Source organism: Bombina bombina, chromosome 1 (genome assembly GCF_027579735.1).
Source record: "Bombina bombina isolate aBomBom1 chromosome 1, aBomBom1.pri, whole genome shotgun sequence".
Lineage (NCBI taxonomy): Eukaryota > Metazoa > Chordata > Amphibia > Anura > Bombinatoridae > Bombina > Bombina bombina.
In genome coordinates, this window is record NC_069499.1 from 1,127,630,235 (window position 1) to 1,127,654,484 (window position 24,250).

The 24,250-nt window shown below is 39.0% G+C and overlaps 1 protein-coding gene across 1 annotated transcript in view; it reads left to right on the plus strand.

Annotated features, from left to right (window-relative positions):
- Nucleotides 1–3,385: 3,385 nt before the first annotated feature.
- IGFBP4 (insulin like growth factor binding protein 4) overlaps nt 3,386–24,250 on the plus strand; it is a 117,800-nt gene continuing 96,935 nt past the window's right edge. Inside the window, exon 1 of the mRNA XM_053698422.1 lies at nt 3,386–3,892. Within this exon, the coding sequence (XP_053554397.1) occupies nt 3,544–3,892 (349 nt within the window). The 5' untranslated portion in view covers nt 3,386–3,543. The remainder of the gene's footprint in view (nt 3,893–24,250) is intronic.

Below are 24,250 nucleotides of genomic sequence, written 5' to 3' on the forward strand. Positions count from 1 at the left end.
CTCTCTCCCCCTCTCTTTTGCTCTCTCTCTCTCCCCCCTCTCTTTTGCCCTCTCTCCCCCCTCTCTTTTGTGCTCTCTCTCCCCCTCTCTTTTGAGCTCTATCAACCCCCCTCTCTTTTGCGCTCTCTCTCTTCCCCCCTCTCTTTTGCACTCTCTCTCTCCCCCCTCTCTTTTGCTCTGTCTCTCTCCCATCCCTCTTTTTTGCTCTGTCTCTCTCCCCATCCATCTCTTTTGCTCTTTCTCCCCCTCTCTTTTGCACACTCTCTCTCCCACCTCTCTTTTGTGCTCTCTCTCTCCCCCCTCTCTTTTGCGCACTCTCTCTTTCCCCCTCTATTTTGCTCTCTCTCACCCCCCTCTCTTTTGCGCTCTCTCTCTCCCCCTCTCTTTTGCTCTCTCTCTCTCCCGACTCTCTTTTGCCCTCTCTCTCTCCCCCCCTCTCTTTTGCGTTCTCTCTCCCCCTCTCCTTTGAGCTCTATCTCCCCCCTCTCTTTTGCCCTCTCTCTCTCCCCCCTCTCTTTTGCGCTCTCTCTCCCTCCCTCTCTTTTGCACTCTCTCTCCCCCTCTATTTTGCGCTCTCTCTCTCCCCCCTCTCTTCTGCGCTCTCTCTCTCTCCCCTTCTCTTTTGCGCTCTCTCTCCCCCCTCTCTTTTGCACTCTCCCCCTCTATTTTGTGCTCTCTCTCCCCCTCTCTTTTGCGCTCTCTCTCCCCCCTCTCTTTTGCGATCTCTCCCCACTCTCTTTTTCACTCTCTCTCTCCCCTCTCTTTTGCGCTCTCTCTCTTCCCCCTCTCTTTTGCACTCTCTCTCTCCCCCCTCTCTTTTGCTCTGTCTCTCTCCCCATCCCTCTTTTTTGCTCTGTCTCTCTCCCCATCCCTCTCTTTTGCTCTTTCTCCCCCTCTCTTTTGCACACTCTCTCTCCCACCTCTCTTTTGTGCTCTCTCTCTCCCCCCTCTCTTTTGCGTGCTCTCTTTTCCCCCCTCTCTTTTGCTCTCTCTCTCACCCCCCTCTCTTTTGCGCTCTCTCTCTCCCCCTCTCTTTTGCTCTCTCTCTCCCCCCTCTCTTTTGCACTCTCTCTCTCCCCCTCCCTTTTGCGCTCTCTCACCCCCTCTCTCTCTCCCCCTCTCTTTTGCTCTCTCTCTCTCCCCCTCTCTTTTGCCCTCTCTCTCTCCCCCCCTCTCTTTTGCGCTCTCTCTCTCCCCCCTCTCTTCTGCACTCTCTCTCTCCCCTTCTCTTTTGCGCGCTCTCTCTCTCCCCCCTCTATTTTGCACTCTCTCCCTCTCTTTTGCTCTCTCTCTCTCCCCCTCTCTTTTTTGCTCTCTCTCAACCCCCTCTCTTTTGCGATCTCTCCCCACTCTCTTTTGCACTCTCTCTCTCCCCCCTCTCTTTTGCGCTCTCTCTCTTCCCCCTCTCTTTTGCACTCTCTCTCTCCCCCCTCTCTTTTGCTCTGTCTCTCTCTCCATCCCTCTTTTTTGCTCTGTCTCTCTCCCCATCCCTCTCTTTTGCTCTTTCTCCCCCTCTCTTATGCACACTCTCTCTCCCACCTCTCTTTTGTGCTCTCCCTCTCCCTCCTCTCTTTTGCGCGCTCTCTCTTTCCCCCCTCTTTTGCTCTCTCTCACCCCCCTCTCTTTTGCGCTCTCTCTCTCCCCCTCTCTTTTGCTCTCTCTCTCTCCCCCCTCTCTTTTGCACTCTCTCTCCCCCCCTCCCTTTTGCGCTCTCTCCCCCCTCTCTTTTGCGCTTTCTCTCTCCCCCCTCTCTTTTGCGCTCTCTCTCCCTCCCTCTCTTTTGCACTCTCTAACACCTCTCTTTTGCTCTCTCTCTCCATCCCTCTCTTTTGCTCTCTCTCCCCCTCTCTTTTGCTCTCTCTCTTTCCCCCTCTTATTTTCTCTCTCCCCTCTCTTTTGCTCTCTCTCTCTTCCCTCTCTTTTGCTCATTCCCATCTCTTTTGCTCTTTCCCCTCTATTTTGCTCTCTCTCCCCCCTCTCTTGCTCTTTCCCATCTATTTTGTTCTCTTCCCCTCTCTTTCTTTCTCTCTCCCCTTCTCTTTCTATCTCTCTACCCTCTATCCCTCTTGTGCGGTCGCGCCTGGCCACGCCCCGTCACGCCCGACCATGCCCCCGTCACGCCGCTCATGCCCGGCCACGTCCACTTTCCCCGCACCGGCTGTTCAGGTAGGGACTCTAAGGCCAGGTGTGTTTGTCCTCCGTGCAGTCTCTACTGCACATGACAGCTTCGGACAAACACACTTGGCCTTTTATTATATAGGAGATATATATATATATATATATATATATATATATATATATATATATATATACACACATTCTTTCACCCACAAACACAAAGACACTCTATCACAAACAGACTCACACACACACAAAGACACTGACAAACACAGACACACACACTCTCACACACTAACACATACACTTGCACACACTGACACATACACTCACACACATTCTCTTACCCACACATACAAAAACACTGACAAACACAGACACACACACTCTCACACACTAACGCATACACTCACACACATTATCTCACCCACACATACAAAGACACTTACTCTTTCTAAAACAGACTCACACACACAAAGACATACACAAACACACATACACTCACACACTAACACATACACAAAAACATACACTCTCACACACATTCTCTCACACACACACTAAAACTTTTACACACAGACTCACACACACACAAAGAAACTGACAAACACAAAGACACACAATCTCACGCCACATCTAAGCATCATGTAGGAGCCGTCACTCAGTAAGAACAGTACTATTACAGTACGACTAGGCAGTGTATATTTGCACCACATTTCCCATGTCCACATCTGACTAAGCTTCAAACCCGGACACACAAATAGACTGTTCGGGTCATTCCCGTATAGGATGCAACCCTTAGGGATACATCGCAGAAAAGTGCTACTATGAGTTTGTGGCAAAATTCATATACATAATATAATAATAAATAGGAATATGGTTTATTAAGCAAAAAAAAGGAATTGTAGAAAGGAGAGAATTAAAGGTTATATGTAACTTGAAACAGCAGGATGGGTGTGAGGGCTGTTATATGCAAGTCATTATAGGGAGACAAAAGAGAAATTATAAAGCAAGGAAAATCTATCAACAGAAGGAGTGGGTTGGAGGTAAAATGTGAATAAATATTGGAGCTGAAGTAGAAATATATGTATTAAATGTAAATATGTTCTTATACATTAAATGCTTTTCTCTTAACTTGTATTACTGTATTTTTTTTTCTTCGCTCCCAGCATTTCTTTCTCTCCCTCCTCTCGCTTTTCCTCTCCTGGCAGTAGGACTACAGAGAGGAGTGGTTTAGCTTCAGTATAAAGTCCACATGTTTCTGCCCATTGCAGTAAATTCTCAGTCCCCCAGATTCTTGCTATGGAGAGCAGCACAACTACGAATTTACCAGCTCATCAAGTCTTTGTCCCTGAGTGTTAACCCCAGAAAGCAGCTGCTGCCCATCTCTGTGTTTGCTCTAACTACTTCTTAGAGACCACCCACATGATGCCCAGACACAGCCTCTCTGCCCTCCTCCTTCTCATCCTGGCATGCATTGGTATAGCTGAAGATGCCATTCAGTGCCCACCCTGCTCTCAAGAAAAACTCATTCGCTGTCTGGACCCCACTGGGTGCCAGGAGCTGGTGAAAGAACCAGGTTGTGGATGCTGTGCCACCTGTGCTCTTTCTAAAGGAGCACTTTGTGGGGTATATACCACCCGCTGTGGATCTGGTCTTCGCTGTTACCCACCACGTGGGTCTGATAAACCACTTCACACCCTCATGAATGGGCAAGGAATCTGCACTGAAATAGGCGAAATAGATTCCATCCAGCAAAGTTTCCAGATCACAGGTGAGGACACTTCAATTACTTGGTTGCATCTACCATGTGTAACCTTTCCCCTCCAGTTCTTGTAGAATATTGCTCCATCATTTAGCATTTTCAGTTTTGACTTAGTGACAACATGAACAGGTAAAACTTGGTTGCTGATATTATATTATCTTACTTCAAAATAAGCAGGATATTAAGAACACACTAATAGATATTAATAACCAAATTGCAATGAAAAGTCTGTGTTTATCTGTAGCATAAAGTGTAAATGTAGAGTAAACAGTTTGTGGTGTGGGAACCTTGTATGTGTATTATCATTGCTGTGAGAACCAAAATTAGCTCAAATAAAAGTAGCATTGCATAGGAGCATCCTAACTCGGAGCAGGTAATAATAAGCTGTAGTTTTAAAATTGAGCAATCCAGTTTTTAATACAATATCCTAGACAACTGCAAGAACATAATAACTATTTAATAGTTTGTATTACTAATATTATTGGCAAAATTAATTCATTTTATATTTGTACACAATTTAATTGTTTTAAAATTCCACATATGAAGATTATTTACATTCATCTGTTACCTGTTGCCTGATACTTGCATGAGGATCAGAGTTTTGGAAACTTCAAAATGTTTTCTTCAGCAATTTACAAATATTTGCTGATATACAAAAATATATTCCCTCCTGAAATCACTTCTGTTAAGATTTAATAATTCTTTACTTTTGTAAAAACAGTTGTATAAATGTGTAAATGTTAAAACACATCAAAATTACAAATAGTGCTATCATAGTGTAGCTTTCCACCTGAGATCATCAGTATATACAGTAAGAAAATGCCACATCTCTTTTAAGCAGTCTTACAGTTTAGGAGTAAAAAAAGGACAATCATTTGTCTCCTTTCTCTTCCCCATAGAGTTTTAGTGGATTTCATAGCAAATTGTTGTAGCCCTCTCCTGCAGCTAATAGGTTAATATATATAGGAAACTGCCAAACAGGGCTGGCAAGTCAAATGTCACTGATGAAAATTCCAGGAGAGAAAAATAGATAGCAACAGCAGTTTTTTTTCACACTGTGTCACTTTGTTGAATTATATGCAGTTTATAACATAATTTTGTATTGAGTGGGCTACCAAGTTGTTGTTTTTTCCCTTGTTATTCTCTCTCTCTCTCTCTCTCTCTCTCTCTCTCTCTCTCTCTCTCTCTCTCTCTCTCTCTCTCTCTCTCTTTCTCTCTCTCTCTCTCTCTCTCTCTCTCTCTCTCTCTCTCTCTATATATATATATATATATATATATATATGTACATTTAGGTGTGTATCTCTGTCTTTATATACACACATGCACTCATGTACAGACACAAAGAAATTGTGTGTTTCTGTGTGCAAGAAACTCATGAATATTTTTCTGAAGCAATTAATATTCAGGGTTGTCCAGCTGGGGGCCACATGGAGTTTACCATGATGATTTTCCTACCCTTGGGCCACAGACAAAGTTTCCATTATTTTTTTATTTTTATTCATTGTTTGACAGGTTGAAGAAATAATATGGTTACTAGTCAAAGTTTTTGTGTGTAGGGAACATGCTGTGCTGCAGAATACTTACTGCATGTGTTTTATTATACTAATATATTTTTTTATGGAATCTGTCCCACCTGTTTGCAATCCACAGCAATAGATGGAAACAGCTATCAGTATTAATGATAGATTATGAGTGGCGTGCTTACTGTTGCACGCAAGTGAAAGTGGTTTATTTGCGGATCTTTGCGCGTCTGAAGTTGCACACGCAATACAGGTTGAACGTAAATTTGTTCTCTTGAGCACATCAAAATTGTATTTAAAGGTACAGTTGCACTCATAATAAAACTATCTAATAAAAATAATTTTAAAAAGAAAAGAAAAAAAAGGCTTGCAAAGGGCTTTAACAGAGATATACATGTCTAAATATGAATATGTGTGTACATATGTATTTATGCAATTATATGTGCATATATGTATTTACAGACATATACACATAGAAACACACACATATATATATATATATATATATATATATATATATATATATATATATATATATATATATATGCGCATTGGAGCCCTTTGCAGTCAAGTAGCTGAAAACATGAAAAACATATTTATGCTATATTCATATTTAAGAAATTGCTTGTGTATTTACTCTAAATATTTCACATTCCAATGTTCTTCAATGTTTTAAGTGTTTTTAAATAGATATTTCTATATATACTGTATTTGTACATATCTATACATATACACAGACATATATATATATATGTACATATTTTAACAAAAAAATCAGATACATATATAGAAATATGTACTCAATCATAAATAGATAAATAGAACATATTCTGCTACGTGAAGAACATTGGAATATGAAACATTCATATTTCACGTCGGGTTAGAGCACTTGAGAAAACACGATCGGTTTTCTGCACGAGTAAGGGTATAAGGTTTTTTTCTATTTTTTGTGTCCTCCATTGAAGTATATGCTATAACACAATATTCAAATTTCTGCTTCTTGCGCGTGCCCTATTGGAGCTCATGCGAAAACATTTTGCACACGCAAAAAAGCCTCCGTCTAGCAAAGTTAACGCACGAGTGGGAGCGCAAAATACCGCTCCACTCGTAATCTAGCCCTTAACCAGTAAATACCACTTCAGAAGAAAATGGTAGCATTTCATGACAATTTTATAGGTTTTCCTCCGATAGCAAATTTGGAGTTAAAAAAGTGTCTTGTTTTGCAGGAATTTTAGGGCATATTAACAAAATTTTGCAAACTATCTTAAAAATAACAAAACATACGCCTAGATTTAGAGTTTGGCGTTAGCCGTCAAAACCAGCGTTAGAGGCTCCTAACGCTGGTTTTGGGCTACCTCTGGTATTTAGAGTCAGTCAGGAAAGGGTCTAACGCTCACTTTGCAGCCGCGACTTTTCCATACCGCAGATCCCCCTATGCCATTTGCGTATCCTATCTTTTCAATGGGATCTTTCTAACGCTGGTATTTAGAGTCTTGGCTGAAGTGAGCGTTAGAAATCTAACAACAAGACTCCAACCGCAGCAAAAAGCCAGGAGTTAAGAGCTTTCTGGGCTAACGCCGGTTCATAAAGCTCTTAACTACTGTGCTCTAAAGTACACTAACACCCATAAACTACCTATGTACCCCTAAACCGAGGTCCCCCCACATCGCCGCCACTCTATTAAAATTTTTTAACCCCTAATCTGCCGACCGCACACCGCCGCCACCTACGTTATCCCTATGTACCCCTAATCTGCTGCCCCTAACACCGCTGACCCCTATATTATATTTATTAACCCCTAATCTGCCACCCCCAACGTCGCCTCCACCTACCTACAATTATTAACCCCTAATCTGCCGACCGGACCTCACCGCTACTCTAATAAATGTATTAACCCCTAAAGCTAAGTCTAACCCTAACCCTAACACCCCCCTAAGTTAAATATAATTTAAATCTAACGAAATAAATTAACTCTTATTAAATAAATTATTCCTATTTAAAGCTAAATACCTACCTGTAAAATAAATCCTAATATAGCTACAATATAAATTATAATTATATTGTAGATATTTTAGGATTAATATTTATTTTACAGGCAACTTTGTATTTATTTTAACCAGGTACAATAGCTATTAAATAGTTAATAACTATTTAATAGTTACCTAGTAAAAATAATTACAAAATTACCTGTAAAAGAAATCCTAACCTAAGTTACAATTAAACCTAACACTACACTATCAATAAATTAATTAAATACAATACCTACAAATAAATACAATTAAATAAATTAACTAAAGTACAAAAAATAAAAAAAGAACTAAGTTACAAAAAATAAAAAAATATTTACAAACATTAGAAAAATATTACAATTTTAAGCTAATTACACCTACTCTATGCCCCCTAATAAAATAACAAACCCCCCAAAATAAAAAAAATGCCCTACCCTATTCTAAAATAAAAATAGAAAAGCTCTTTTACCTTACCAGCCCTTAAAAGGGCCTTTTGCGGGGCATGCCCCAAAGAATTCAGCTCTTTTGCCTGGAAAAAGAAACATACAATACTCCCCCCCCCAACATTACAACCCACCACCCACATACCCCTAATCTAACCCAAACCACCCTTAAATAAACCTAACACTAAGCCCCTGAAGATCTCCCTACCTTGTCTTCACCACGCCGGGTATCACCGATCGGTCCAGGCTCCGATGTCTTGATCCAAGCCCAAGTGGGGGCTGAAGACGTCCATCCTCCGGCTGAAGTCTTGATCCAAGCCCAAGCGGGGGTTGAAGACGTCCATCCTCCGGCTGAAGTCTTGATCCAAGCGGCTGAAGAAGTCCATCATCGGGCAGAAGTCTTCATCCTATCCGGGCAGAAGAGGAGATCCTGACCGGTAGACATCTTCATCCAAGCGACATCTTCTATCTTCTTCCATCCGACGACGAGCGGCTCCATCTTCAAGACCTCCATCCTCTTCTTCCGACGTCCTAACACAGAATGAAGGTTCCTTTAAGGGACGTCATCCAAGATGGCGTCCCTCGAATTCCGATTGGCTGATAGGATTCTATAGGGATAATGTAGGTTGCGGCGGTGTACGGAGCGGCAGATTAGGGGTTAAAAAAATATGCAGGGGTCAGCGATAGCGGGGACGGCAGATTAGGGGTTAATAAGTGTAAGGTTAGGGGTGTTTAGACTCGGGGTACATGTTAGGGTGTTAGGTGCAGACTTAGGAAGTGTTTCCCCATAGGAAACAATGGGGCTGCGTTAAGAGCTGAACGCTGCCTTTTTGCAGGTGTTAGGTTTTTTTTCAGCTCAAACTGCCCCATTGTTTCCTATGGGGGAATCGTGCACGAGCACGTTTTTTAAGCTGGCCACGTCCGTAAGCACCGCTGGTATTGAGAGTTGCAGTGGCGGTAAATTATGCTGTACGCTCCCTTTTTGGAGCCTAACGCAGCCCTTCTGTGAACTCTAAATACCAGCGGTATTTAAAAGGTGCGGGGGGAAAAAAGCCAGCGTTAGCTACGCGGGTCGTTACCGACAAAACTCTAGCCGATAGAAAGAAAAAAACAGTAAAGGGTATGTTTGATAATGTTGAATTTTTGTTATGCTTAAAGATAGCCTATGAGTATAAAGAACAAGTGTACATTACAAATAGTATGTCAGTGCTCTCCCCAGCACCCATTTACTGAGCACACCGACAAGCTGATTTATCGGACCACCAGGCTAAAATGTAAGCTAATATTAAAGGGACATAATACCTAAATGCTAAATCACTTGAAAGTTGACAGGAAAATATCACCAGAGCATCTCTATGTAAAAAAGAAAGATTTTTACCTAAAAATGTCTTCAGTTTACAAGAGTAAGTACTCTGGTAACTGTTATACTTCAGCTACTGTTCAGCTTCAAGTTGAACCCCCCCAAAAAAACAATAGCCAATCAGCAACAGCAGTGCTAAGGATATGGTATGCTTTGCTGTAATGCTGTAAATAAATGTCCTTAAACTGAATAGGAAAATAACATGACTGTGCCTGTGCATGCAAGGTGCTTGTACGTCCTCGGACTAGTATCCTGATTGGCTGCTAAAATCCCTTAACTATGGGGAGTGAATACTTAGGAAATTTTGAGGTAAAATATTTTCCTTTTTACATAGAGATGTTCAGGTGATATTTTCTAGTCAGCTTTTTTCAACTATGCTGCATCACTTTCAAGTGCTTTAACATTTGGGTATCATTTCCCTTTAAGGTAAAAATCATCTAATATTACATTTTTTCTCAATGTTGTACAGATTATTATTTAAAGGATAAATAATTACTGGGGAAGGGGGCACTCAGATAGTGTGTATCTAGTGTTATGTCTGTGCGAACAGTCCCAAATAAATATATATCACTTAGAAAGATAGAGTCCTATATTCAGTAATAAGAACCAAAGAAGAACAAGGCTGCACAGGACAACACTTTAAACCAAGCGATTATTATATAGGTTGTAAAGACACCGGGTCTGCCTTCATAAATTAACAATATATTAAATACCAGATAGAAGGTGAAACAGATGATGGTAGGTCACAGTGTCAAACAATTCAACAATAACCCCCTACATGCTAGCATGTTACAGAGCTGGCCAGCTGACATTCCATGTTTAAAACCGAGCACATAGTGTCAAAACACGCTCCGGTAAAGTTAGAGCAGGTACCGTCCCTTTTCTCTGCTACAGTCCGGGCACTCAGTGTAAATACACGCTCCGGTAGCAACATCTAAGTCCGGTCTCTTATATACCCTGAAACAGATTTTCCAGCTGAGAAATGTACTCAGATGCTACTTGCTGAGAGGATACTACAGGTTGTAAGACTTAAACCTTCCTTCGTTCATGGGGTAGATGCCATCCGGCTGCTATATACCTCCATACTTCTGAGTTACATGATGCACATGCCGATACAGGTCTTCACTTGCTAAACTTCGGTAGGGATGAATATAGTGAGCATGTACAATCAGAGCCGCTTCAACTGATGGCGTTCTCCACGCTGCTAAATTACAATCCACACATTACGCGTTTCGCCCCTCCCCTTTCTGGGTTGAACTTGAGGCTTCGTCATAGGTATAATGTTACCACTACTAGTGGTGTTTAAATACTGATTCTGTTACCTTGTTACACATCCCTTGTTACTATATCTTAAAGGGACACTAACGCCATACAACAACCTTATTCTGGTAATTCATTTTATGCTTTAATGCACATTTATAAAGCACTTGTGAGGTGACACCTATTCATGGCCTAAATATTTACATTAATGCTAACAGCAGGTTACATTTTATACATTAAAAACAATTGCAAGTGTGAGGTATATACATACATAATACCACATATCACATATTGCACAAGTCTAGTATGTAGTTTACATTGTTAAATTTGTTTTAATGTTTTTAAACAAGGATTCACAAAAAGCAGGCATAGTCAATTTTTTTCATTTAGGCCAATGGGGGACAATGTATTTAATCTGTACATCCAGCGTGATTTATGCTGGAGTAATATTTGATCAATGTTGCCCCCTCTCCTTTTAGGCCTAATATGTTCAATTCCTAGCACTTTTAATAGGGTGAAGTCAGAGTTATGGAGCATTTGAAAGTGCCTAGTCTTTAATACTATCCCTATGCTCCCTAACTCTGTCTTTCAGTTCATGTGTCGTCTTACCAATATAGAATTTGGGACACAAACAATGTAATAGGTAAATTACATTCTTAGTGTTACATACAATTTGTTCATTTATATTATAGATTTTGTCTGAATATTCTGTACAAAAACTAGATGATTTTTCTATAAGTTTGCAATATACACACCATCCACAAGGTTGACAGCCTTTCAACACTTGTGATTTAATTAGCCAGTTTGTGGCGGGTACATCCTTTTGAAATTCACTGTGTACCAACCTGTCTTTTATGCTTGGGGCCCTTTTGGCAGTCATCAGTGGATATTCAGATATATATCTAGCCACAGAGCTGTCGTTGGATAAAATATGCCAGTGTTTATTAAGTATGTCACATAATTTATTCCAATGGGAATTATACCTTGTGATCAATCTAATTTGATTCTTTTGAGTCTGTGACTCATTATTTTTATACAAAAGCTGGGTTTTTGGTGTATGTCTGGCCCTAATCCATCCTTTGCATATCTGTCTTTTTGAATATCCTCTTTGTATAAATCTTTTTGCCATTTCTGCTGCCTGTTCCTCAAAATCTGCCTCAGTAGAGCAACACCTTTTTAGTCTTAAAAATTGTCCTACAGGTATCCCATTTTATAGAGCTTCAGGATGGTGACTAGATGCGTGCAGCAGACTGTTGCTATCTCTTTACGATAAACTTTGGTTTGCACCATGCCATTGTTTATAGTAATCTTTAAATCAAGGAATGTGGCCTCCTTGTCACTAATCTGATAAGTCAGATATAGATTTCTGTTATTTCTATTAAGCTTTTCTACGAATTTGCCTGCAGACTCAGCATCACTTTTCCACAGTACTAGAATATCATCCACAAGACATGCATCTCCACCAATTGGTCCAAACCCTGGAAAACATCCACTGTTTCCCAAATGCCAAGATGTAAGCAGGCATAGGTAGGGGCACATGCCGCACCCATGGCTGTACCTTGCAATTGTCTGTAATGTTTACCATCAAACATTAAAATATTGTTGGTCAATACAAATTCCAGTAACTTAAGTACTAGGTTAGTGTTGTCACTGTATTCCTCTCCTCACAGCATTAGAAAGTGTTTTGCTGCACTTAAACCCATGCTGTGGGATCGAGGAATACAGTGACTCCACGTCCAGAGTAAGAAGAAGCATGAGTCAATTGTTACTTTATCCAGTCTCCTCAGGATGTCCCCAGTGTCCTGCACATAAGAGGACAGTTCAGTAAGGAAGGGTCGTAGATAAAAATCAATATATCTACTGATCCCTTCAGTAGGTCCACCAATGCCAGACACTATGGGGCGTCCTGGGGGGTTCTTCATGTTTTTTGCAACTTTGGTATGCAGTAAAATGTATGTTCAATGGGATATGGATTCACAAGAAAATCAAATTCTTTCTTTGTTATATTTCCCTGGTCTCTTGCATTGCTTAAAATAAAGATAAGCTCATCACAAGACCTTTCATAAATAAGTCTAGAGACTTCTTCATGCTGTTCTTTCGTATGCAGTTGTCTTAATACTTCCTTCATATAATCACCTTGGTCCAGGATCACAATGTTCCCTCCCTTATCCGAGTATTTAATCTGAATGTCTTTCCCATTAGATATTTTAGAGCTTTCCTTTCATAAGAAGATAAATTATCACTTACTATACCAGTCATGACAATATTATCTACATCCTGTTCAACACATTCTCACTATACACTCGGTGATAAAGATAATTGGGGCATATACAGTATTTAGATGATGGTTTAAAGTTAGTCTGTTTAGGTTAGCTCATTTCTGCTGTTTGTCCTTCCTGTTCTTCTAACAGTGACACAAGATTTTCAATAGCTACCTTGTCTTGGCTATCCTCAACCTATTCCTTGCTAAATTTATTGCCCCACATTTTCTTAAGGATAATTTTCCTTGCGTATAGATTAAGATCTTTTAAGAATTCAAATTTGTCAAGACCATTCGTGGGACAGAATGTGAGGCCTTTTTTAAGTAGGTTTATATGTGCTAGATCCAATTTGGTTTTAGATAAATTAACAACAGACATTTCCTCAGAAGATTATATTGGTTTGTTCTCTCCCAGGATTGACTCTCTTTCCTCTGGTTCCTGGTTATCATTCTGTATTGGGGGCTGTTCCTGAATCTCCCCCCTCTGCCTCTCTGCCTCTGTCTTATTACTGAATATAGGACTCTATCTTTCTAAGTGATATATATTATTATTTAAAGGGACAGTCTAGTGAAAAATAAAATTTCATTATTCTGATAGGGCATTTAATTTTTTTTTTTTAATTGTTTATTTATATCCAGCAGAGGATACATTGAAATTCAAATACATATTTTGCACCTTGCAGGGCCATTGAATACATATTAGTCATTCATATAAAAAACATTCAAAAAGAAAAGATAATCATTTTAAAAGTAAACAGGCCCATTTTTATACAATATGACAATATAGAGATACACCTTAGAACATCCAAAATAAACTGCCCATTCTGCTGTTTTTTTTTTCATTTTTTATACACTTCCCTATAATGATACTCAGTATTCTAAATAGATTAATAAAAAGCATTTTTCCTGCTAAGAAACAGTAATATAACAATAATAAAAATAAAGAAAAAAGAAGAAAAAAGAAAGAGCAAAAAAAGAAAAAAAAAAAAAGGGAAAAAAAATAAAAAAAAATTTCCTACCCCCTTCTCTCTCCCCCTCCCTCCCATAGGAATGGAGGATAGAGAAAATAAAGAGCAAACAAATTCACCAGATGCCTAACAATACTAGTTCAGTGTTTCTAAATGGGTATATTAGATATTCAATTTCCATAAGAGGGAGAGTTTTTATGAAAATAGACCACTTTGCAAAGAACTTCTTTACATCTGCCTCACTTTGCAAGTCAGTGTCCACTTGTTCAATCATGCATTGTTTCTTTAGACAATTTTTTATTTCTTTAACACTTGGAGTTGCTCGACTCTTCCATTTCTTTAAGATTAAATATCTACCTGCTAGTATTATTAAATTAGCCATTTTCTTATTGTTGGGAGATATTTCCCCTTCATGTGCTAATGTAATCACCATTAATGGTGACAAAGACGTAGAAGAGAGACCCAGCGTATTATTCATCCAATATTGGACCTTCAACCAGAAATTTTTTATTTTTGGGCACTCCCAGAGCATGTGTATTAAATTAGCTTGAGGCAGAGAGCATTTTGGACATGCATTGAAACTAGAGTTCAAACACTGTGCTCCCTTTTTTGGTGTAAAATATGACATATGCAGGAGCTTAACCTGCGCCTCTCTCCATGTTGCCGAGAGAGTTGCCCTAGCAACTACTTGAACTGACTCAGTAATTAACGTAGTATCAATTGTTTCTATTCTTAGCATCTCAGCCCATTTTTCACAGATTTTTTCATTAATTTCTATGCCTTTAATAGAGACCAAATTTTGATAAATATAAGAAATTGAAGTGAGTCCGTTTCTGACTAGTAGAAGCCAGTTTTCTATCTTTCCCAAAGACCAGTCCCAACCATATTTGGATGAAAGGCTGGTAGCATAATGTCTTGCCTGTAGGTATGCAAAAAAGTTTTTATTGGGTATATTAAATTCTTCCTTCAAAGAATTAAAGGTTCTACTGCCCTTAATTTCAAAATCTAATACTTGATGTACATATATAAGCCCTTGAGTCTTCCACTGCGAGAAAGTAGCTGATTGCATACCAGCTTCAAACTGTGGATTATTTAACAGTGGACTGTTTTTTGATACTCGATGTTCTATGGATAGCGACTTACAGACCTTTTCCCACATAAGAAGAGGGTTGCATATTGATCTCATTTTTTTAGCTATTAGAGGGAGCGCATTTTTATTACAGTGTGCTAGGGCCCGCAAGTCAGCTGGATATGTTATATTAGAATCCAGCTCTATGTTTGTGATGTAATTATTACTCGTTAACCAATCTACTACAATACGCGCTAGAAACAGCTGATTATATTTTCGTATGTCCGGAAGAGAAAGACCTCCGAGTTTCATAGGTAAAGCTAGTTTAACTAGAGAGATTCTGGGCTTTTTATTCTGCCATATAAATAAACGTAAAGCCGTATTGAAAGAGAGAATATCCTTAGATTTAAGAATAATTGGGGTATTTTGAAGAACATATAATATTTTAGGCAAGAGAGTCATTTTATATAAAGCTATACGGCCAGCTAAAAAGAGGGGGAGCATCTGCCAGTTCTTGAATGCCTCTTTTACTTTTTTAAGAACCGGAGGTATATTTAGATTATACCAGTTCTCAGGATTATCTGATCCATATTCCCAGATATTTAACTGCATCTTTGACTATACTAAAAGGAATTTCCAGATTAGGATATTTTGGCTGTTTAATCCATAATAGCTCTGACTTTGTGGTATTGACCCTATATCCTGAGAATGATCCAAACTGTTCAATTATTTAAAGCAATTTAGGTATATTTTTGGAGGTGTTTGAGACATATATCAAAACATCGTCCGCATAAAGTGCCATTCGCATCTCCTTCTTATTAATCCTGATACCTTCTAACTGTTGCCGAATTGCATTGGCCAACGGTTCTATAGCTAGGTCGAATAAGAGTGGGGAAAGAGGACACCCCTGCCTTGTTCCTCTACCTAGTTTTATATCCTGTGATAGATCCCCATTCACTATGATTTTAGTTGAGGCATTTTTGTATAAGTTGTCAAAGAAACGAAGAAAATTGTCTCCCAATCCAAATCTCTTTAGAGTAAAGGATAGATGATCATAGTGTACTGAATCAAATGCTTTTTCAGCATCAATAAAAATAATAGCCTTGTCAGGGGCATCCTCTTCCCCCCCAGCACCCAGTTCTCCCATTACCTTAAAATATTCTATGGTGAGGAATACTTCCCTAATTTTAGCGGAGGAATTTCACTTCAGAAGTAACCCAGCTTGATCTGTGTTGATGATGTTAGGAAGAAGAGATTGGGGGCTGTTCCTGAATCTCCCCCCTCTGCCTCTCTGCCTCTGTCTTATTACTGAATATAGGACTCTATCTTTCTAAGTGATATATATTATTATTTAAAGGGACAGTCTAGTGAAAAATAAAATTTCATTATTCTGATAGGGCATTTAATTTTAATCAACTTTCCAATTTACTTTTATCATCAATTTTGCTTTGTTCTCTTGGTATTGTTTGTTAAAAGCTAAATATAGGTAGGCTCATATGCTAATATCTAAGCTCTTGAAGGTTGCCTCTTATCTGAATGCATTTTAACATGTTTTCACAACTAGAGGGCATTAGTTCATGTGTGCCATATAGATAACACTGTGCTCACATCTGTGGAGTTACCTAGGAGTCAGTACTGGCTAAAATGCACATCTGTCAAAAGAATTGAAATAAGGGGGCAGTCTGCAGAGGCTTAGATACAAGGTAAACATAGAATTTGATGGTAGATAAGAACCAAAAAGGCCCATCAAGTCTACCCATATTACATGTTACTTTTTCCTTAGCATATCCTTATGCATGTCCCAGGCATTTTTGAATTACATACTTACCTGTAAAATAAAACTAAGCTAGCTACAATATAACTAATAGTTACATTATAGCTAGCTTAGGTTTTATTTTTATTTCACAGGTAAGTTTGTATTTATTTTAACTAGGTAGACTAGTTAGTAAATAGTTATTAACTATTTAATAACTACCTAGTTAAAATAAATACAAAATTACCTGTCAAATAAAACCTAATTGAAAGAGAAAATGGAAAGAAAGCGCACTAAAACTTCCACAGGTAAAAATGTGAATAAAGTTTATTTTAAATCCAGAAGAATAAAAACATGGGCCAGATAAAAGAAAAAAATCCAGGATGGTATGCAGGTACTCTGCGTAGCATACGCATTTTGTGCGCTTGATCACAAAACGTGTATGCTACACTGAGTACCTGCATGTTATTAGTCACGCTGGAAGAAGCTGCCTTTGCCTATGACCAGGTGATTAGGTGAATTAGGGAATTTGTTCCCGCCCTCTCTCCATTGAGCCGTTGGAACAATCACTACAGGATGAGGTAATCGTGAGCGCTCCGCTGTGCAGAGATTTTTGTATCTATACCAAATAAAACCTAAAAATACAAAAGAAAAAACAAAAGAAATCCGGTGCACTCACGGGTAAGAATTTTTTTTCAGAAGATTGCTTTATTGTTAAAATTCAAAAAATAGATGCATGATGGTAACAAGGATCCAGAAAGGGTGTGATCCCGACGCGTTTCACGCCGTTACAGGTGCTTAGTCATAGGATATATGAAATAAAACCTAAGCTACCTTACAGTGAAACCTAAAATTTAAAAAAAAAAAAAAATACCATTACAAAAAAAAAAATCCAAAAAAATTTAAATTATTCCTATTCTAATACCCTTTAAGAAAAAAAACACCCATCCCAAAATAAAAAAGCCTAATCTAAAATAAACTACCAAGGGCCCTTAAAAGGGCCTTTTGGGGGGCCCTTAAAAGGGCCTTTTGTAAGGCATTGCCCTAAGTTAAACAGCTCTTTTGCTACAAAAGAAAAACAAACACCCCCTAAAAAAATACATTACACAAAATAATAAAAATTTATCAAAAATAATAAACATTATTCCTATTCAAATACCCATTAAAAAAAACACCCCAAAATAAAAAACCTAATCTAGAATAAACTACCAATGGCCCTTAAAAGGGCCTTTTGTAGGGCATTGCCCTAAAGAAATCAGCTCTGTTTATGAAATAATAATACAAATAGACAAGTGCAAGAGAACTTAATAACAGATCCTTCAAACTGTTATAGTGAAAAGTTAGACAAGTGCAAGAAAGGAAGTAAGGGCGCTGAAAAAGCTAAAAATACCACTTAAAAGCTGACAGATAATTGTATTATAACCAGGGACTTAGATAGAATATATGTATATTTAATATACCTTAAAAAATGACAAGAACATAAACATTTAAAAAGGGACGTCTCCCTAAAATTGCCAATACATTTGCATAATAAAACAACAATCCAACATAAAAATATCAAATATATCAGATTAGAGACCAGAATTCAAAAAAGCGGTGGATACTATGTTTAGGTTAATGTTCATTCCTTAGGACATTGCCGTTTGCATGATACAGTGTCTATATTTAGTGTCAAATGTCAGAAATACAGTTCTCTTGATGGCTGGTCTATGTTATATTTGCAGGTTAAAAAGTCTTTACTTTATCTGTGATTTTGCGGGTTAGAAACGTCTATACCTTATCTCAAATACTTGGCAACAACATTACCAGTAGCTGGTCTCTGTCAGGCAAGCTTCGTGTGTGTTCCTCGAGAACTCGGTGTCTGACGTCTCAGATAAAGTAAAGACGTTTTATATAATATAAATATAACATAGACCAGCCATCAAGAGAACTGTATTTCTGACATTTGACACTAAATATAGACACTGTATCATGCAAACGGCAATGTCCTAAGGAATGAACATTAACCTAAACATAGTATCCTCCGCTTTTTTGAATTCTGGTCTCTAATCTAATATATTTGATATTTTTATGTTGGATTGTTGTTTTATTATGCGAATGTATTGGCAATTTTAGGGAGACGTCCCTTTTTAAATGTTTATGTTCTTGTCATTTTTTAAGGTATATTAAATATACATATATTCTATCTAAGTCCCTGGTTATAATACAATTATCTGTCAGCTTTTAAGTGGTATTTTTAGCTTTTTCAGCGCCCTTACTTCCTCTCTTGCACTTGTCTAACTTTTCACTATAACAGTTTGAAGGATCTGTTATTAAGTTAAGGTGTTTAATACTCCACACTAAGCGCACTACCATCACCCACTACCTCATATAAAAATACAAATACCCACTAACATTACAAACCCCCACCCCCCAAACCCACAAAATAAAAAAAAACTATCTAAAAAACATAAGCTACCCATTGCCCTGAAAAGGGCATTTGGATGGGCATTGCCCTTAAAAGTGCATTTAGCTCTTTTACTGCCCAAACCCTAATCTAAAAATAAAACCCACCCAAAAAACCCTTAAAAAAACCTAACACTAACCCCAAGACGCTCCACTTACAGTTTTTGAAGTCCCGCTTGAAAGATCTTCATCCCGGCGAAGTCCTCATCCAGGCAGCGAGAAGTCTTCATCCAGGCGGCCTCTTCAATCTTCATCCTGGCGGTGAAGTCCTCATCCAATCGGCGAGAAGTCTTCATCCAGGCGGCCTCTTCAATCTTCATCCAGGCGGCATCTTCTATCTTGATCCCAGTGGCGTGAAGTGGGTCCATCCTGAAGACATCCGGTGCGGAGCATCCTCTTCATACGGTCGCCGCTGTACACTGAATCTTTAATGCAAGGTACACGAACTAAGATGGAGTCTCTTGCATTCCTATTGCCTGAAAAATTTGAATCCGCCAATAGGAATTAGAGCTGTTAAAATCCTATTGGCTGTTCAAATCAGCCAATAGGATTTAAGCAGCTCTCAATCTATTGGATGATGAATCGGCCAACAGAATGAGAGCTACTTAAATCCTATTGGCTGATTTGAACAGTCAATAGGATTTTAGCAGCTCTAATTCCTATTGGCTGATTCATATTTTTCAGCCAATAGGAATGCAATGGACGCCATCTTGGATCGCGTACTTTGCATTGAAGATTCAGTGTACAGCAGTATGAAGAGAATGCTCTGCGTCGGATGTCTTCAGGATGGACCCGCTCCGCGCCACCGGGATGAAGATAGAAGATGCAGCCGAGATGAATATTGAAGAGGCCGTCTGGATGAAGACTTCTCGCCGCATGGATGAAGACTTCTCCGCCAGGATGAAGATCGTTCAAGTGGGAGTTCAAAAACTGTAAGTTGAATGTCTTGGGGTTAGTGTTAGGTTTTTTTTTAAGGTTTTTTTGGGTGGGTTTTATTTTTAGATTAGGGTTTGGACAGTAAAAGAGCTAAATGCCCTTTTAAGGGCAAAACCCATCCAAATGCCCTTTTCAGGGCAATGGGTAGCTTAGGTTTTTTAGATAGTTTTTTTTTTTATTTTAGGGGTTTGGGGGGGGGGGTGGGGGTTTGTAATGTTAGTGGGTATTTGTATTTTTATTTCATAAACAGAGCTGATTTCTTTAGGGCAATGCCCTACAAAAGGCCATTTTAAGGGCCATTGGTAGTTTATTCTAAATTAGGTTTTTTACTTTGTAGTGTTTTTTTTTTTTTTAATGGGTATTAGAATAGGAATAATTTTTATTATTTTTGATAATTTGTTATTTTGTGTAATGTATTTGTTTAGGGGGTGTTTGTTTTTCTTTTGTAGCAAAATAGCTGTTTAACTTAGGGTAATGCCCTACAAAAGGCACTTTTAAGGGCCCTTGGTAGTTTGAAGGGTGTTTTTTTTTATACTGTTAAGGGATGTTTGTTTGTTTTTTTGTAGCAAAGAGCTGTTTAACTTAGGACAATGCCCTACAAAAGAACCTTTTAAGGGCCCCCAAAAGGCCCTTTTAAGGGCCCTTGGAAGTTTATTTTACATTAGGCTTTTTTATTTTGGGGTGTTTTTTTTTTAAAGGGTATTAGAATAGGAGCAATTTTTTTTTTGGGGGGGTGGGTAATTTTTTTTTAATTTTTTTTCTGTAATGGTAGTTTTTTATTTTTTGTAATGGTAGTTTTTTTATTTTTTGTAATTTTAGGTTTTAGTGTAAGGTAGCTTAGGTTTTATTTGACAGGTAATTTTTTTATTTATTTTAACTATGTAGTTATTAAATAGTTAATAACTATTTACTAACTAGTCTACCTAGTTAAAATAAATACAAACTTACTTGTGAAATAAAAATAAAACCTTAGCTAGCTACAATTTAACTATTAGTTATATTGTAGCTAGCTTAGGTTTTATTTCAGGTAAGTATTTAGATTTAAATAGGAATTATTTAGTAATTAATTGTAAGTTTAATTTAGTTCTAATTAAATGATGTTAAAGTTAGGGGGTGTTAGGGTTAGGGTTATGTTAGGGTTATGTTAGGGTTAGGGGTTAATAGTTTAATTTAGGTTGTTGCGATGTGGGAGCTGGCGGTTTAGGGGTTAATAGGTTTATTTAGTTAATAATTGTAAGTTTAATTTAGCTCTATTTTAATTAATTTAAAGTTAGGGGGTGTTAGGGTTAGGATTAGGGTTAGGTTAGGGTTAGGTTTAGGGGTTACTAGTTACTACTGACTTTAGATGGCATTACGGATCTTGTGGTTTTAGGCTGTAACGCTCGCTTTTTAGCCTCACCGCAAAACTCGTAATACCGGTGCTATGGGAATCCCATGAAAAAACGTCCTTTTCTTTCTAATGACACGGTGAGTCCACGGATTATCTAATTACTATTGGGAATATCACTCCTACCCAGCAGGAGGCGGCAAAGAGCACCACAGCAAAGCTGTTAAATATCACCTCCCTTCCCTCCAACCCCAGTAATTCTCTTTGCCTACGTTAGAGCAAGGAAGTGGTAAAGTTAGGTGTTAAGAAAAGATTCTTTAAGCAAGATTTTATTATTTTTTAAGCAGTGCAAGATTGTTCTGCTTTGTCCTAGGATATAGCCATAGTCCATATCAATCTCTTCAGTAGAGCAGTGGTGGCTTTCAAGCAATGGGAACGAACTTGTGGGATACAATCCTCACTGCGCCTCCTATGTATTTATGCTGCCCTAACTGTGCAAGCCTGAGTAAGATTATTCAGTCTTTGTTTCTATCCACAGGTCCATGTGAGGGAACTGGCCTCTCAAACCTAGTGAGCTGCCGTGCGGCCTGGCAGAAGTCTTAAGGTAAGTGCTAACTTTATTTTTTTCTGGGACACGCTGCAGAGAAAATATATAGCACTTTATCATGCACAGTGGGACAAGTCACATTCGCCTATGATAGGGGAATGGTTATTAAAGGCAGCAGTAGCAGGCACTGGGGACTAGGAGACTCTTGGCTCAGTCATGGTGGTGTGTTTTTTACTTTACTCCCGATGGCTGTGGTAATACATTTAGCCAAATGGGAGTTTCATGTGGTTACGCCCACATATGGGTGGAGTTAATTACGGCTTCTATTGCGCGCCTTTTTTGGCCCTGTCTCACTTCCTGAGTTCTGTAGTGGGGAAAACAGCTGCGTCACGTTTAGCAGCGTTGCGGTTACCGGATCGTAATTTGTAAAGAGTTAAGTCCGGATTATCTACATAGTAGTATACTTCGTTAGCAGGCAGGCAGGTAAGCACCTCAGCAAGGCAAAATCTGAGGTGTAGAGTTGTCTGCAGTGTTTTTTTGGAGGCCACTTTTTTTTGTTAAATAACAGAAAAATAAAGCAGTTATTTTTTTTGTTTAAAATTTAATGGACAGTAACATTTCTTTTTGGGGTTTTGGGGGGATATTTTCTAAATAAAATATCAGCTTTCCTGTTTGTCTGTTTATTGATGAATAAAGATGGACCAAGAAACCCTGCAGGATGTTACATGTTCTTTATGTTTTGATGCTAATGTAGAACCACCAATCCCTTTCTGTTCCTCATGTAATTGAGAGAAATTTACATTACAGGGATAGACTTTTTCCTTAGCCAATATTGTCTAAGGCGAATGCTGTTCAGGAGTCTTCTGACAATGTTCAAGATATGCCGCAGCTTTCTCCTCAAGCGTCCCAAAATTTAGCGTCCCTACAGCCAGTGCCCCGTGCTTCCTCTATTACTCCAACTGGAGTTACCTTGCAAGACATCACTTCCCTAATGTCATCAGTGGTATCTGATGCTTGTCTGCTTTTCCCATGCTGCAGGGAAAGCGCAAGAGGAAATGTAATCAATCAGTGAATAAGGTTGCTGACACAGTAGTGGCTATTCCCAATGTTCCTTTACAGAAACCTGAAGAGGAGGATACTTCAGTAGCATCTGAGGGGGAAATTTCAGACTCAGACAGTGTAATATCTTTAGCTGATACTGTAGTTGTTTCTTTCAGGTTTAAGCTTGAACACCTCCATTTTTTACTTAAGGAGGTTTTAGCTTCCCTGGATGACTCCGACACTACCATCGTAGTCAATCCTAAGAAGTCTAGTAAACTAAACAAGTATTTTGACGTGCCTTCCATGGTGGAGGTATTTCCTGTACCAGATAGGGCTACAGAGATTATTGCTAAGGAATGGGAGAGACCGGGTATCCCTTTTTCTCCATCCCCTATATTTAAGAAGATGTTTCCTATAGCAGACTCTATCAAGGAGTCTTGGCAGACCGTACCCAAGGTGGAAGGGGCAATTTCCACGCTAGCCAAGAGAATAAATATTCCCATAGAAGATAGTTGTTCCTTTAAGTATCCTATGGATAAGAAGTTAGAGGGGTTGCTCAAGAAAATGTATGTACACCAGGGTTTACAATGGCAACTTGCAGTTTGTATTGCTACTGTCACTAGTGCGGCAGCATACTGGTTTGATGCGTTGTCTGATTCTGTTTGGACAGACACTCCCCTCGAAGAAATCCAGGATAGGATCAAGGCCCTTAAGTTGGCCAACTCCTTTATCACAGATGCTTCCCTACAGGTTATTAAACTGGGAGCAAAGATTTCCGGTTTTGCCGTTCTGGCCCACAGAGCTTTATGGTTAAAATCTTGGTCTGCAGATGTGTCATCTAAGTCTAAACTTTTGGCAATTCCTTACAAGGGAAAGACCTTGTTTGGGCCGGGTTTGACGGAAATAATTTCTGATATTACGGTAGGAAAGGGCCATTTCCTCCCTCAGGATAAGAGAAATAAGTAGAAGGGACATCAGAGTAATTTTCGTTCCTTTTGAAATTTCAAGAGAAAGCCTTCCTCTCCCTCTTCCAAGCAAGAACAGCCCAAGCCTTCCTGGAGGCCTAACCAGTCTTGGAACAAGGGAAAACAATCCAAAAAGCCTGCTATTGAATAAAAAACAGCATGAAGGGGGGGCGTGTCCAAGTAGCGATCCTGAATGGTCGCATCTCCATGAGCTCTGATTGATTCACTAACTATCTGCCGATTTTTGGTGACAAATTTAAGGCAAAGACAACAATATACACATCTCCTTTGTGAGAACATTTGGCCGAGCTGTATTGGTGACATTAGAACTCAGGATCGGACATCTAAGACCTGGAGCGGCGGCTCAAAACAGGTAGCGCTTTCCCCCTCGGTATACCGAGGTATTTAGCCTTGGCTGGGCACGGCACAACACAGGATTATACAGTCACCACGCACATAGCTTG